The sequence below is a fragment of the Mercenaria mercenaria genome, chromosome 2 (genome assembly GCF_021730395.1).
Source record: "Mercenaria mercenaria strain notata chromosome 2, MADL_Memer_1, whole genome shotgun sequence".
Lineage (NCBI taxonomy): Eukaryota > Metazoa > Mollusca > Bivalvia > Venerida > Veneridae > Mercenaria > Mercenaria mercenaria.
In genome coordinates this window covers 27,178,100-27,195,839 of record NC_069362.1, presented here as the reverse complement: position 1 = coordinate 27,195,839, position 17,740 = coordinate 27,178,100, and the positions used below count along the sequence as shown (strand labels likewise).

General features: G+C 37.0%; 1 protein-coding gene across 1 annotated transcript in view; it reads right to left on the bottom strand.

Moving 5' to 3' along the window:
- LOC123562051 (proprotein convertase subtilisin/kexin type 5-like) overlaps positions 1–17,740 on the bottom strand; it is a 110,262-nt gene that overhangs the window by 19,394 nt on the left and 73,128 nt on the right. Inside the window, exons 23-24 of the mRNA XM_053533205.1 lie at positions 12,244–12,453; positions 2,258–2,476 (exon numbers count right to left, since the gene is read on the bottom strand). Coding sequence (XP_053389180.1) covers positions 2,258–2,476; positions 12,244–12,453 — 429 coding nt within the window. The remainder of the gene's footprint in view (positions 1–2,257; positions 2,477–12,243; positions 12,454–17,740) is intronic.

Sequence of the window (17,740 nt, the reverse complement as noted above, 5' to 3'; positions counted from 1 at the left end):
CTCGAGTGTCTCCCACCTAACTAGAGGCCTGTACTGGTTCTTCCCAGGAAAGACGGCTTCGTGTGTATTTGGTGCTATACACAGGGCACGTTAAAGAACCAGACTGTCTATTTGAAAAAAGCTAGGCTAAGTTAGCCGGACACGTCTGTATCTGAAAAGTTCTCTCTGTCTGTTCTGGGGGCTTTATCTCACTCTGTCCCTCTGGTCAGATCACTCTGTGTCTGTACTAGTAGAGGATGATTTCGCGCCCTCTGTGGCTGCAGTTGCTGTAAAGCGCCTTTGAAGTGTTTATCATGAAAAGGGCGCTATATAAATCTGGTATAATAATAATAATAATAATAATAATAATCATGTTACAAATGTGTACAAAAATTTAAGATCTTAGACCCAAGCATTCTCAAGTTATCATCTTGAAACCGTTTTAACTGTTCCGAGTCACTGTGACCTTGACCTTTGACCTACAGACCTCAAAGTCGAACTTGACCTGCATTTCATGATGTTACATCTGTGTACCAAAAATTATGATCCTAGGCCCAAGTGTTTTCAAGTTATTATCCAGAAACCACTTAACTGTTCCAAGTCACTGTGACCTTGATCTTTGACCTACAGACCCCAAAGTCGAACTTGACCTGTATTTCATGTTACACCTGTGTACCAAAATATATGATCATAGGTCCAAGCGTTCTAAAGTTATCATCCAGAAACCGTTTAACTGTTCAGGGTCACTGTGACCTTGACCTATTGACCCCAAATTCGAACTTGACCTGTATTTTCTGATGTTACACCTGTGTACCAAAAATTATTCAAATCAGTCAAGGCTTTCATGAGTTATCATCCGGAAACCACAAAAACCAACAGACCGACCGACCGCCAAGCTCACTCCTATATACTCCCCCAAAACTTCGTTTTGTGGGGGTATAATAAATCATTATGTTTACAGATCTAAACATCTTCTTGCAATGAGAAATTTTTCTGCAAGATTTTCTCTCCAACTTGACAACAAATACTTACACTTACAAACATGTTTCATTTAATGATATGCTTATGACTGAAACAAATATTTTTACCTGGAAGTGCATTTTTAGAGGTAAGGAAGAAAAGAGGTCCAAGTGCATATAAATAAAGAAGCATCTAGACCCTTTCCCTTGAAATCTAGGTGAGAAAATTTTCATTGTTTTCAAGTGGCATTACAAACTCATTCACAGCAACTTACTTAACCCTTAGCCTGCTGGCAGGAAATTTTTCTGCCTTTGCGACCAGTGCACACCAAGATCAGACTGCACATCCATGCAGGCTGATCATGCGGTCTGCTCTGGTCGCTATTCAGTCAGTAAATTTTCGGTGAACGCCCCTTGGAATAATAAATGGTACTGCCCAAATTGAATGATAGACCGGTCCATTTTGTAAATTTAGCATGGCAAAGGTTAAAGCAGATTGTGAAGATATATCATCATTACTGTTTAATGTAAACATCATCAGCCCCTTTTGACCTTCCTTTCAACAAGTGTAAAGTTCCTTTAACCTTCAGCCTGCTGGCAACGAGTTAATCTGCCTTTGCGACCAGTGCAGACCAACATTAGCCTGCACATCCGTGCAGGCTAATCATGGTCTGCACTGTTCGCTATTCAGTCGATAAATTTTCAGTGAACACCCCTTTAAATACTAAATGGTACTGCCCAAACTGAATGATGGACCAGTCCATTTTAGGAATTTAGCAGGCTAAAGGTTAAATTCTTTTAAGCAATGCTTTCAAAGTTAATGCTTCGGCAAAAATTTAAGAATTATTTTTTAATGCCTATTCCCTAAAACAAGTTTTTCCTTAGATTCTCTTTCAACAAGAACTAATACAATTCATAGCATATAGTATTCTAAATTTCCAAGGGGTGATAAAAAGAATATATCCAGTAACTTGAAATTCATCTTTAAAAAATATTTTGTTCAGTATTTTCCATTGTAGAAATATTTTATCATTGTAAATTCAGTACAAGTATTGTTCAAAATTTCATTTTAATGGCTTGTAATAAAACTGTCAGGACATTTTAGTTAGCATAACTGCAACATTTTCATGTAAACAATTTATAAAATTTCACAAAAAAAAAGGTCAAAACAGTTCACTGCTCATTAAATTTATTTTCCTTCTGTAATTAAACAGTAATTGTCGGGAAGTATTCATAATGCACAGAGGATCAGAAAAGTTATATAATACCTCCTCTCAATATAGTGACTGGGTATAAAAACAACAATTTTGGTCAATTACCTGCAGAACAGTCTGATGCTTGTGTTGAACCTTCATTCATTGTATGAAACCCTGTTGGTGTACAGGGTTTACAACTTGTTTTTCCGGTTTCATCCTGGTAATGTAACGTATCACATTTTCTGCATGGTCCCGTGTCACCATCAGGTTTGAATTTACCAAGTCCACATTCTTCACACTTATCAGTCCCAGACTTTGGCTGCTGGCCACCAGGGCACCAGTCTAACAGAGTGAATTATAAGTTAACTTTCATATTTTACACTTATTCACTACAAATTAAGTTTTAACACCTTAACATGCTAATTATATATGGATCTGTGAGAGAGCAGCCCTTACAGAAGCAAGCCTCTGTGGCGTACATGCTGCGTATTTGCTGTGTATATGCCGCGAACACAGTAGTACGCCAGAGGAGTACATTTTACATACACCGCATGCCGCGTACTATTTCGACGAGTACACAGCATGTACGCAGGAAGTCACTAGTACACTTCAAGTACGCAGCACAGACTCTGAAAATTTAAGGAGTACACTGCATGTACGCAGGAGGGACTTGTACAAGAAAATAGTACACTGCATGTACACCGCAGATACTTTGAAATTTGTGCAGAACACTTCATATACGCGGGAAAGACTTGTACAATTTAATTTGGCATTTATACTTAAATCTTTTTTTTTATAAGTTAAAGTCTGAAGTAAACTTCATATACGCGGGAGGGACTTGTTCATTTTCTTTTGGTGTTTATACTTTGAATTTTTTTAGGTAAAAGTCTGAAGTACACTTCATGCAGGAAGGATTTGTACATTTTTTTTTTTTTTTTGGAAGCAAGAACTTGATTTCCGAGTAACTTTTATCTTAATAGCATAGAATAGTTCAGATTACCAGTATTCTGAACAATGAAAATTTGCCAAACTATTTGCAATGTTCATTTTTGAAGCTTACATCTTAGTGATTTCTGAGCTGCACCTTGCATGCAGTGCAAAAATATATTCTTTTTCATTTTAAATTAATCCTGGAGCTTTCTAACTTGGATAATTGAAAAGCCTTATTTGAACTTCGTTGTATTACATTTTGTAATACATGAAATAATTACCAAGATAATGCCTCAACAGCGCCCGAATGAGAAGAATTAATAGCTCTCACTGTTATTTGAATACTCTTAAGCAAAACACCATTCTATCATGTTTTATAAAGGCTTTAATGCTCATTATGTTAACTCATTAAGGCCTCACCAAATTAAAAAGTTGTTCATCGGATTTGCCGCTCCTATATTTTCAGAACGTTTTTGACTAATTGCGCTCGCCCCATTGGAAAAAATCAATACAAAATTTTTTGGTGCGCTACTTTTTACGGACTTAAAAGTGTATAAATGCTTATATAATTCCAGTCCTAGATTGTTCTCAGATGGATTTTAATCAAAATAAATACATACTACGCACACATCATCTATAATAAATCATAACACTTATATTTAGTTGCATTAAAGTTGTTTCCCCTTGATGCAGTTACGCCATTTTCTTCAAATGTTTACCAAATTACATGCTACAAAAATTGATTTATTTCATTGAAAAGTGGATGAAGAAAAGCATACTAATTTATTTGATAACATCAATCTACATTATTTTGGTAAGGGTAAATACTTATTGATGCATGTCACTTATCTTTTTTTCTGTTTTTTTTTCTGTCCAAATGATCAGCATTTGCATACAAAAGTTGGTGGGGTAAGGAATTTACATTATCACAGCAGTTTCGCCACAAGAGTACACAGCATGTATGCAGCAGGAGTACACAGCATGTACGCCGCAAGACTCGGGCCAGGAGTACACAGCATGTACGCCGCAGGGGTAGTACACCGCAGGCTCATTTGCATGTGAAAAGTGTATGTGCCGCGTACATGCTGCGTACTATTTCCCGCATACTAAATTCTTCCAGCGTACATCATGTGTACTATGTAGTCCACAGCATGTACGCGGCAGAGCTCATTTGCATGTCAAAAGTGTACTACAAACGTACTATCGGTGTATGTGTGGTGTATATCCTGCGTACTATTTAAAGCCCTTGATTTCAGTACACATCATGTACGCATCATATACGCTGTATGTACACAGCAAGAGTACGCAGCAGGCCTTTTTCTTCTGTAAGGGAGGAGAGAGATTCAGAATGTATATACAGTTGTTTCTGACAGAGACCTATTTTGGAATGCATATAACACTGTTTCTGAAAGGGACCAGTTTAAGAATGTATATTCCACTGGTTTGAGAGAGACCAGTTTCTGACTATGTATACAGGTAGACCAGTTTCATAATGTGTATATCACTGATTCCATGAGAGACCTGTTTCAGAATGTATATAGCACTGTTTCCGAAAGACAACTGTTTCAGAATGTTTATTCCAATGGTTCTGACAGAGATCACTTTAAAAATGGGCATTCCACTGTTCATGAAAGAGACCAGTTTCAGTGTATACCACTGTTTCTGAAAGAGACCAGTTTCAAATTGTGTACTGGTTCGAGTCGTAAATTCAGCCACTTTTTCCGGCTTTTCATAAATATTTCTTTCTTTATACAACAGATTTGTACAAAACTTTTACCATATATGCTTTAATACAAGCAACATTGTTTGTTATCATTAACCACCGTTTATAGTATGGTAAACAGTAACACTGCGCTTAAAATAATGGACAGGTTTTGACTCCACATTTTACCCGCTAGAGGTTGTAAATATTCGGCCACTTATTAAAATAAATCAATGTTACAGCCAAACTCATTCCTTTTTTAATAAACTGCAATCACTTTTCAATAGCATACCACGTGGGAAATATTTGCCAACAGAGATTTAAAAGCACCTGTCATTCTCCTCACACCAGCATGACGTAGTTTAATTTTAACGTTACTTTTTATTACACATTCTAGCATAAAACTGCTGTTCTTGTTACTTTTCCGGGGTTGCGTTTTAACTGGAGACTAAATGCGTGTTATAAGAGAGATTCACGCGCTCACATGCTGTTATAACACCCTTTTATATATGCGCATTCCGTGGCAAACATAAACGTATTACAGCCCCAAAACGGATAATTAGAAAGGAAATGATGTTAAAGTGAAAAAACAGCGTAGACATGGAAATTCAATGGCGTTGAGGGACAATATAATCATTTACTTGGTTTAAATATGTTTTATGCTAGTTAGCGCATGTTCTTTTCGTGTTATAAAGTTTAGATTTGAATTAACCCTTGCCGGGCCTCAGAATAAACGAGCGCTTGCAATGACGTCAAGCGACCCGCGAGACAAAATATTTGCTATTTAGAATACATAATTTTAGGGAAGGACAACGTTTTTTCTACTCACCTTAACTTGATTTTTTTTGCCAACTTTGTTGCTAACGCAAATGCTTGTGATGACATAGATGTGTTCTCCAGTAACTGGCTTGAAAAAAAGCTTTAAAATGGGTGGCCAAATATTTACGACCTGGCCAAATTTACGGCTCGAACCAGAATCTGTATAACACTGTTTCTGGCAAAGTTTAAGAGCATGTACACAATAGGGTTTGACAGAGAACTTTATTTATTTATTTGGGTTTTACGGCGCACCAACACAGTATAGGTTATATGGCGCCAAACAGGACTACAAATTTTGGTTTCACAACAGTTGCAGAATGTTTGTACACCTGCTTCTGAAAAAGACCAGTTTCAGAATGTGTATACCACTGGTTCTGAGAGGGACAAGTTTCAGAATGTGTATACTTCTGGTTCTGAAAGGGACCAGTTTCAGAATGTGTATACCACTGGTTCTGAAAGGGACAAGTTTCAGAATGTGTATACCACTGGTTGTGAGAGGGACAAGTTTCAGAATGTGTATACCACTGGTTGTGAGAGGGACAAGTTTCAGAATGTGTATACTTCTGGTTCTGAAAGGGACAAGTTTCAGAATGTGTATACCACTGGTTCTGAGAGGGACAAGTTTCAGAATGTGTACACTTCTGGTTCTGAAAGGGACAAGTTTCAGAATGTGTATACTTCTGGTTCTGAAAGGGACAAGTTTCAGAATGTGTATACCACTGGTTGTGAGAGGGACAAGTTTCAGAATGTGTATACAGGTAGACCTGTTCCATGTGTATACCACTGTTTCTGAAAGATACATGTTTAAGAATGTGTATACCATTAGTTCTGATAAAAATCTTTCTGAAAGAGGCAAATTTCTGTGTATATCACTGTTTCTGAAAGATAGCTGTTTCAGATTGTGTATACCACTGTTTCTGACAAAGGTTTCTGAAAGAGACCAGTTTCAGAATGGGTATACTTCTGGTTCTGAAAGGGACCAGTTTCAGAATGTGTATACCACTGGTTCTGAGAGGGACCAGTTTCAGATTGTGTATACAGGTAGACAAACCTGTTCCATGTGTATACCACTGTTTCTGAAAGATACACGTTTAAGAACGTGTTTCTGAAAGAGACTAGTCTCAGAATGTGTCTATCACTTGTTCTCAGAGAGACCTGTTTTCAAATGTGCATACCAATGTTTCTGAAAGATATCAGTTTCACAAAGTGCATACCACAGGTTCTTAAAGAGCCTAGTTTCATAATGTGTATACCACTGTTTCTGGTTGAGAAAAGGGCCATTACTCTGCTGTGGCTGTTTGAATTCTCAAAACACATTACATAAAGTTTGATGACAGTATGCGAGTCCAAACTAAAATTATAAACAATAAACCACCTTTTTGATGATCAAACTGAGAAAAAAATCTATTATAGTAACTGTGACCTTGATTTTGACCCAATGACATTAAAATGACCTTTTTATCACAAAACAAAAAAAGATTAGGATCTCTGTGGTGTTTGAACCAGGACCCACTTGTTCCACAACACAAAAAAGTAGCAATGTTCTAGACCACAGCATCATGGTGGAATTTTACAAGTATGAAGATTAATTAAGTTATGCTGACCTTGAACTTGACCCATATATAATCCCAACTTTGGTTTTTCTATAAACTACCTACAGACCAAGTTTAATTTCAATACATCAACACAAATTAAAAGTATTGAGCAGAAACCATTTTTTTTCTAAACTTAGCAATAACGACCTTGACCCTAGTGACCTCAAATTCAATCCCAAACTTTGTCTCTATGTAAGCTACCTATATACCAAGTTTCATTTGAATCAGTCACTCTTAATGCAAGTTACTAAGCAGAAACCAAAAGTTGATGCCATCTGCCCGATCACCTGTAGGCCAGTCCACCCAATGACATTCGCCAATCTAATGGCCATGTCTCTTAATGAAGGAATCTGGTGGTGGGTTACTTAAGGAACATTGCTGTAAAATTATTTTCCAGTTGGGCAAGCAGTTTAAAGAAGAAGACTTTCTAACTTTTCTATAAAGCCATATAGGAAAAACTAGCCCCTCTCCTTGGAGGCCATGTTTTTTATGGAAACAGAATGACTTGTGGAAAAATATCTTTGCGTGAAAATGATGCACCTTTTCCTTTTGGTTGCCATTGCATCTAACATTTCTGCATGGTCAATACGGATTTGAAGTACTGTGAAAGGGGACAATCCAAGGAACATTTCTGTGATGTTTGATAGAAATTTGCTTTGTAGTTTACGAGGAGGTGTTTCTTAAAGAAACTGATGACGCCAGACAGACAGACATCCAACGATCCTTAAAGCTGGCCATGAGCATTTTATGTTAAAAGGAGCTAAAAATCTCTTTCATTTTCTAAGTTAAGACAGCACATTTGTTGCCATTGTAACAAAATAAAAGGATGTGAATATTCTACTTATTGTGTTCTATGTGCGTTGGTTCAGTGGCACCAAATAGTTCTTTGTTGGTTTGTTGGGAAATACTACTCAAGTGGTAAGTGTAACTGATCACCGATGACCGATCAGTCAATAGATATCTAGAAGGGTCATTGCCCCAGTATGATTGCACGAATGACAAACTCCATTTTGGTTCAATTGTTCATTCTTTTATTTTATGATGGACACCAATTTGTAATGTTTTATAAATAATTTAGTATAATAGTCCAATATTCCAATATATCATTAAAGATGTACTTTTCAAATATTATTAAAGACATAGATTTCAAATATTATCCAAGAAGTACACATCTAAGACAAGCATCAAAATTGTATTCTAATGTCAAATTATTTTAGATGTTTCTTGTTCGAAATAGTAATGAATACTGAGTTTTTTTTGTTCTAAAACAAATTATAAGTTTTCAAGGACAATCTCTAGGGTAATCATATTAGCTAATCAAATTTGAAAATTAATTTTGTATTTAACCAATGAAAATTATTGTGTGTGTTCGGGTTTAACGTCTTTTTCAACAATTTTTCAGACATATAAACGACGGTGTCTACTTGTAGCAGTGAGCACAATGCCCAACTTTATAGTGCTGCCTCACTGGAATATGGTGCCGTAGACACGTGGCATGATACCCCACCCAGTCACATTATACTGACACCGGGCTGACCAGTTCTAGCACTATCCTCTTAATGCTGAGCGCCAACAAAAAGGCGAAATCATTTACTTAAGAATACAGAAGTTTATTCAAGAACAATGTTGCTTGGGCTTCACACTTAATCAGTAAAGGAAGCTAAGGTGTTTCGTTACAATAGCCCATATGCGAAGTGCTAAAAGCAAAATCTGTTTTATAACCAAATTGTTTAGAAAGTGATAAAGTAGAAATTCTGACATGTTTAAGTAGGAAAATAATAAGTTAAGTAACATATGTCAAAACAAACAAGAGTTGTCACAAGAGTGACGAATTATACCCCGACAATATGGCCTAGTCACAGAACTAAGCCAATGTGAAAGCCGAACTTGCTTGAACTTTAATTCACTGACCTCAAAATCGATAGAGGTCATCTGATGGTCATGATCAACCTCCCTATGAAGTTTCATGATCCCCGGCTCAAGTGTTCTCAAGTTATTGTATGGAAAATGTTTAAATGTTCTGGGTCACCCTGACCTTTGGAACTAGAAATCAATAAGGGTCATCCACTGGTCATGACCAACCTCCTTATTCAGTTTCGTGATCCTTGGCCAAAGCATTCTGCAGTTATTGTCCGATAACCGTTTAAGTGTTCTGGGTGACTGTGACCTTGACCTGTGACCTACTAACCTCAAAATCATTAAGGGTCATCTGCTGGTCATGATCAACCTCTCTATTATTTTTCATGATTCTAGGCCCAAGCGTTCTCAAGTTATCATCCAGAAACCATTTAACTGTTCCGTGTCATTATGACCTTGACCTTTGACCTATTAATCTCAAAGTCAATCTTATGATCCTAGGCCAAAGCGTTCTCAAGTTATCATCTGGAAAACATTTAACTGTTCTGGGTCACTATGACCTTGACCTACTGACCTCAAAGTCAAGCTTGATCTGTATTTCAAGATGTTACACCCTTGTACCAAAATTTATGATCCTAGGCCCAAGTGTTCTCAAGTTATCATCCGGAAACCATTTAACTGTTCAGGGTCACTGTGACCTTGACCTTTGACCTACTGACCTCAAAGTCATACTTGACTTGTATTTTCTGATGTTACACCTGTGTACCAAAAATCATTTAAAACGGTCAAGCCTTTCATGAGTTATCATCTGGAAACAATGAAAACCAACGGACCGGCAGACCGACAAGCTCACTCCTATATACCCACCCAACCCAAACTTAGTTTTGTGGGGGTATAATAATGTTACAAATTAGAAAAATCAATTTTGAATAATTCTTACTTAATTCACAAAATTTGAAATTAGAATAATAAGATTTTAATTTATTATAAAAAGTTTGTGAAAGAATATGGCCGATTTTATTACAGCCTGGTTAATTTAGTTCCATTTATGCCTCAAGTCTCATGAAGAAGGTGATAAACAAGAGCTGTCATAGGAGACAGCGTGCTCAACTATTTCGATGCTGGATAGTGAAACTGGGCACACCTGAGGAAACTAGAGCTGTCACTGGAGTGTTTAAAGACTCCAATGGTGGATGAAGATATTGCACAATAGAGTCTGTGTCAAAAATAGTAAGTAATAATAGAGGTACAGATAAAGTGTATCAAAATACTATACAAGTATAATTCTATGCAAAAAGGGGGCATAATTCATAAAATATTGGTGCAAGAGTTATGCACCTTGTGTCATATGATGTGGGTGATGATGTGGAACAACCACTTCAAGTTCATTCCATAATAACTGAGATATAGTGAAAGTGCATCAAAACTCCTAAGTAAAATGGGGGATAATTCATGAAATATTGGTGTGAGATTTATGGCCCTTAAGCTATATGATGTGGGTGATGATGAAGAATAACTATTTTAAGCTTTAAGTAATTACAGAGATAAGGAGAAAAAAGAAAGTGTAAAAAAAACTTTAACCAAGGTGGGGACGCAAAAGGACGCCGATGTTGGGGTGAGTAGGATAGCTCTCCATATACTTCGTATAGTTAAGCTATAAACTGAGAAAACTAGAGTTGTCACAGGAGTGACGAATTATACCCCCACAATATAGCCTTGTCACAGAACTAAGCCAATGTTAAAGCCAAACTTGCATGACCTTTGACCTACTGACCTCAAAATCAATACTGGTCATGATCAACCTCCCTATTAAGTTTCATGATCCTCAGCCAAAGCGTTCTCAAGTTACTGTCTGGAAAAGGTTTAAATGTTCTGGGTCACTCTGACCAATGAGCTTTGGAACTCATAATCAATAGGGGTCATCTGCTGGTCATGACCAATCTCACTATGAATTTTCGTGATCCTAGTCCAAATTATTCTGAAGTTACTGTCCGAAAACCATTTTAAATGTTCCAGGTCACTGTGACTTTGACCTGTGACCTACTGACCTCAAAATCCTAAGGAGTTATCTGCTGGTCATAACCAAACTCCCTATTAATTTTCATAATCCTAGGCCCAAGTGTTCTCAAGTCATCATCCGGAAACTGTTTAACTGTTTCGTGCAACTGTGACCTTGACCTTTGACCTACTAACTTCAAGTCGAACTTGACTTGTATTTTATCATGTTACACCCATGTACAAAAAATTATGATCCTAGACCCAAGAGTTCTCAAGTTATCAACCAGAAACCGTATAACTGTTCCAAGTCACTGTGACCTTGACCTTTGACCTACTGACCTGAAAGTCAAACTTGATCTGTATTTTATTATGTTTTACCTGTGTACAAAAATTTATGATCCTAGGTCCAAGTGTTCTAAGTTATCATCCAGAAACTTTTTTACTGTTCAGGGTCACTTTGACCTTGACCTTTGACCTACTGACTCCAAAGTCAAACCTGACCTGTATTTTATCATGTTACATCTTTGTACAAAAAATAATGATCCTAGACCCAAGTGTTCTCAATATATCATCCAGAAACTGTTTAACTGTTACGAGTCACTGTGACATTGACTTTTGACCTACTGACCCTAAAGTCAAACTTGACCTGTATTTTCTGATGTTACACCGGTCTACCAAAAATTATTTAAATTGGTCGAGCCTTTCATGAGTTATCGTCCGAAAACCATGAAAACCAACAGACCAACAGACAGACCGACCAACTAGCTCATTCCATTATACTCCCCCAAACTTCGTTTTGTGGGGGTATAATAAAATAATGTGAGTATTCTCCATATTGTCTCCTACCTTTTTAATGAACTTTCATGAAAACCTATTGTACTTTCAAAGTTAATGCAGAATCCGCTTTTTTCATATATATTTTTTGTGACAATATCCTGCCACAGCTATATTTTTGCTGCCATAGCAACAAAATAAAAGAATGTGCATCTTCTTAATAACTTATAACAAAGCAATCAGCCTAATTATCAATTTCCAAGAGAAATTTTATTTTTGTACTTGGATCTCACTTTGCAAAGTGTTTTTCATATTTTTGGAATATTTGTTGCTAACAGTGAAATATGGAATTTTTTCTGCCTGTTCGTATTTACTTGTGAAATACAAGCTGCATATCTGACAGAATTTAGTAGGTAAATAATAAGATGTTTTACCTTCTTTGCAATCACTTTCTTTAGTTGATCCTTCACCCTTAGTGTCCTCTCCTGGAGGACAGGTTTTACATGAAGTCTGACCAGTAGCATCTTGGTAAGAATTTTTAGGGCAAAGGAGACAATTTCCTGTAGTTCCAGAAGGTTTGTACTTGCCAGGGGGGCACGGCTCACAGGAACTACCAATTGGTTCCTCACCTCCGTCGCAAAAGTCTGAAATGGCAGTAATTCCAGAAACACTGATCTATCAATTGTGATACATAAAAATTGGTGGTGGAAAAGTTTACAATTAAATATTCAAAATAGTTTCAAAACTTTCTGAACCAGAGCTATCATTTAAGGCAATTAACACCTCCAGATGCTTTTTTGATACATTGAAAGTAAAATATTGTGATCATAACATTTGACCTTCAAATGTGACTTTAAACTTTGACCTATACACCTAGGTTGCACACTTGTGTCATCTTGATGAGGTTAGCAAATGATGCTTCCTTTTATCAAAATCCTTCTAGTGATAAAAATACGGAGCTGACACAAAATTGAGCTATCTGATCTTTGACCTCAAAGTGTGACCATGACCTTGGACCTTATGACCTGGATACTGCAATCTTCATGTTGGCTGGATGAGGTTAACAACTAATGCTACTTTTATCAAAATCTTCGAAGTGCTTTAAACAATATGGCCTAGACACATTGTTAAGCTATTTCACGTTTGACCTCCAAGAGTGACCTTGACCTTGAATCTAGAGACCTTGATTTTGCACATGATCTTGATGGGTTTGATGGCTGAAGCAAGTTGTATAAAAATCTACCAATCAGAAGATACACAAAAATGGACACAAAATATGAATAGATGAATTAACAGCCATGCATGAGTCCAATATAGCCTCCATACAGGAGAATAAACGTTTACTAACAATGAGATCATGTGCTTTTGAGGGAATTTTTCATGTAGTCGCTCACCTGAATTGCTCACCTCAAACTTACTATTTGACACAGAATACATGTATGACACACTGAATCATGAATGAAAACAAATAAGTAAAGAATAAAAGTTTTTTTCTAGTTTCAGCTCTGGCAGCCCCTAAAGCCAGTCAAGTCGAACCATTTTAGTTAATTTGGGAGAGGACCTTATAAAGATGATACAGACCTAGTTTGGTGATGATCCAAGAGGCAGTTCAAATGAAGAAGTTATTCAAAGTTTTTTTCTATTTTACTTCTGGTGGCCCATAAAATCAGTAAAGTGAAACCATCTAAAAGAAACTGAGAGAGGACCTTATAAGCATGTAAGGACCAAGTTTGGTAAATATTCATCAAGCAGTCCATGAGAAGAAGTCTATTTTTAGCTGTAATGGCCCCTAAAACCAATCAAGTAAAATTATTCTTAAACAAGAGCTGTCAGAGGACAGCAATGCTCGACTATTCAACAGCCTTGTCAATTGAATGGATACAAAAGTTGAAAATAGGGCATAATTTTGTAAAAGGCAAAGTACAGTTCTTGAACCTCTGCACTGCACGTCATATCATGACAGTGAACAAGTGTGTGAAGTTTCAATCCTTTCCCATTAGTGGATACTGAGATACCAGCTTACATTGAAAAAACTTAACCAAAAACTTCTAAGTCGAAAAAGGGGCATAATTTTGTAAAACTGCAAAGTAGAGTTATGGGACCTTCATAGAGCATGTAAGATCGGACAGTAAATGAGTGTGTGAAGTTTCAATCCATTCCACTTAGCGGATACTGAGATATCAGATTACATACAAAAACTTAACCAAATCGGGACGCGGATGCAAACGCTGACGCACTGGTGAGTCCAATAGCTCTACTATCCTATGAATAGTCGAGCTAAACAAGAGTGCCAGAATGTGACATTATACGCCCGTCACAGCAAATTTCTTTACAATGGCACCTGTATTTGCAAATGGAATTTTAATTTTGTGGTTGTTTAGTGAATATTGTCATTCTTTTGTTTTTCTAAATCCACACAAAAACTCTCTACTTGGTAGAAATACACCTAAAAATTGAAAGTAACATCTATGTTGTATCACATAAAAGTGGTCTTTCCCTACAGTTAATTATAAAACAAGAGCACCGCCTTGCGGGTGCTGACGCTCATCTGATTTTTTTTTGTATAATAGAAATATTGTCCTACCCATGATTTTCTAAGTCTAAAAAGGGCCATCATTCTTGCAAAAAGCAGGATAGAGTTATGTTTCTTGATGTACAGTGTCCACTTATGATTGTGAAAAACTGTTGCAAGTTTTAAAGCAATAGCTTTGATAGTTTATGAGAAAAGTTGCCTTAAACATAATACTCAACCAAGAAAATGATTTTCTAAGTCCAAAAGGGGCAATAATTATTGCAAAAAGCAGGATGGAGTTATGTTGCTTGCTGTACAGGGTCAGCTTATGATGGTGAACAAGTGTTGCAAGTTTCAAAGCAATAGCTTTGATAGTTTAAGAGAAAAAGCTGACCTAAACATAAAACTTAACCAAGAAATCTGATATTTTCTAAGTCCAAAAGGGGCCATAAATCTTGCAAAAAGCAGGATGGAGTTATGTTTCTTGCTGTACAGGGTCAGCTTATAATGGTGAACAAGTGTTGCAAGTTTCAAAGCAATAGCTTTGATAGTTTAGGATAAAAGCTGACCTAAACATAAAACTTAACCAAGAAAACTGATTTTCTAAGTCCAAAAGGGGCAATAATTCTTGCAAAAAGCAAGATGGAGTTATGTTTCTTGATGTACAGGGTCTGCTTATGATGGTGAACAAGTATTCCAAGTTTCAAAGCAATAGCTTTGATAGTTTAGGAGAAAAGTTGACCTAAACATAAAACTTAACCAAGAAATCTGATATTTTCTAAGTCCAAAAGGGGCCATAAATCTTGCAAAAAGCAAGATGGAGTTATGTTTCTTGCTATACAGGGTCAGCTTATGCTGGTGAACAAGTCTTCCAAGTTTCAAAGCAATAGCTTTGATAGTTTAGGAGAAAAGCTGACCTAAACATAAAACTTAACCAGGCAACGCCGACGCAGACGCCGACGCCGACGCCGACAACCGCTCAAGTGATGACAATAACTCATCATTTTTTTTCAAAAAATCAGATGAGCTAAAAAGTTACAATATAAGTTATTTATAGTAACAACTAAGGGAAGTAATTCTAAAGAAAGGACCTGCGCATGACACTTCATCTCATGATGGTATACAATTGTGCCAAGTTACATCAAAATTCCTCCATGCATGAAGAAGAGATGCTCTGGAAAAAGTCATTCTTGTATCTGACCTTTTCCCTTTAAGTGTGACCTTGACTTAGACCTAGGGACCTGGTTCTTGCGCATGACACTCAATCTTGTGTTGGTGAACATTTGTGCCAAGTTCTATCAAAATCCCTCCATGCATGAAGAAGAAATGCTCCGGACAAAGTTTTCATTCTTGTACTCTTTGACCTCTAGATAAGACCTTGATCTTAGACCTAGGGACCTGTTTCTTACGCATGATACTGCGTCTCATGAGTGTGAACAAATGTTTCAAGTTACATCAAAATCCGAACAAAGTCATTCTTGAATTTGACCTTTGATCCCTAAGTGTGACCTTGACCTTAGACCTAGGGACCTGGTTCTTGCGCATGACACTCTGTCTTATAATGGTGAACAATTGTGCCAAGTTTCATCAAAATCCCTCTATGCATGAAGAAGATATGCTCCAGACAAAGTCATTCTTGAATTTGACCTTTGACCTCTAAGTGTGACCTTGCCCTTAGAACTAGGGACCTGGTTCTTGTGCATGACACTCCGTCTCATGACGGTGAACAACTGTGCCAACTTTCAACAAAATCCCTCCATGTATGAAAAAGATATGCTCCAGACAAAGTCTGTGGACACCGCCCGCCCGCCCAACCACCTGCCAGCCTGGGGCGTTTCCATAATACGTTCCGTTTTTCAAACAGGCATATAAAAATGAGAGAAGACCTTACAAGGATGCTACAGACCAAGTCTTGTGACAATCCATCCAGCTGCTCATGAAAAGCAGTTGTTTAAAGGTTTTTCTTGTTTTAGCTCTAGCAGCCCCTAGTATCAGTAAAGTGTAATCATTTTGAACATACTTGGGAGACTTTTTAGAAGTTTGGCAAGTCTCCATTACGCCTTTCGTCAGTGACAAATCATCAAGTATTTCACAGGAAAAAGGTATTTAAAGACTTTTTTTTGTTAGATCTGGTGTCCCCTAAAATTAGTTCAACTTAACAATCTGACCAAAATGCAGAGAGGACCTTACAAGATGCTACAGACAAAGTTTAGTGATGATCCGTCAAGCTGTTCATGAGAAGAAGTTGTTTTAAGTTTTATCATTTTTAGCTCTGGTATCCTCTAAACTCAGTCAAGCGCAACTATATAAACAAAACTGAGAGAAGACCTTACAAGGATGCTACTGACCATGTTTGGTGATGATCCATTTAACGGTTCATGAGAAGAAGTTGTTTAAAAGTTTTTCTACTGTTAGCTCTGGCAGCTCCTAAAATCAGTCAAGCAGAACCATTTAAACATAACTGAAAGAGGACTCCAGAAGGATGCTTTAGACCAAGTTTGGTGATGACTGATCAAGCGGTTCATGAGAAGTCATTTACATGTTTTTCTATTTTAAGCTCAGTCAAGCGGAAGCAAGTCTGGTGATGATCTATCAAGTGGTGTTTATTAAAAGAAGTTGTTCAAAGATGAAATGCCAACACCAGACAACAGACACAGCCCCATCACAGTGAGTCCCCAGTTAAGGGACTAATTAGGCCTGGCACTGATCACTCCTAATACAAAAGAGGTTGCCAAAATATCATAAAATTTGATGAACAAAGGGCCATAATCCCACTGAAGATCGCTGAACCAGAACATGTCAAAACTATTGGTAATTGTCACTTTTGTGAAGTTTAGTGTAATTCCACCTGATGGTGTTGGAGAAGTTCTTAGGAAAAGCCTTGTCACATACAGATAGATAGAAAGCACTAAATCACTGCCTCCACACCATAGAGAGGAGATGTAATAACCATCTGCTTTATATTACTTTGACCCTCTAAAATATTAAATACTAGAAAAAATATTGTAGCATTTCTTGGTACCAACAGGTAGGTGGACATAACTGTTAGTGCATACTATCAGATATCAACATGATTGTCATATTAAAATTGAAATTAATTCATCTTTGTAGCATAACTTTTCTGGATTTTGTAAAAACAAATTTTAACAAGCAAATTCGATGAATTGGAATCCCCCGCCGAAAGGGTCAGAGTTGAGGAACGGCAAAAAATATATCCAGCAAAAAGTTAAGAATGTTACCAAGAAGCAAATAATTTCATTAGTCAAAATCAAATTAAAAGAAAATGAATGGTTTGTTTGGGTGGGGCTGGGGGGGGGGGGGGTGAGGACACAACAGTTTACATGTTGATTATAAATATTGATAGAAAATGAAAAATGAAAAAAAAAAGAAAAAAAAAAAACTGGTGGGGGGGGGGGGGG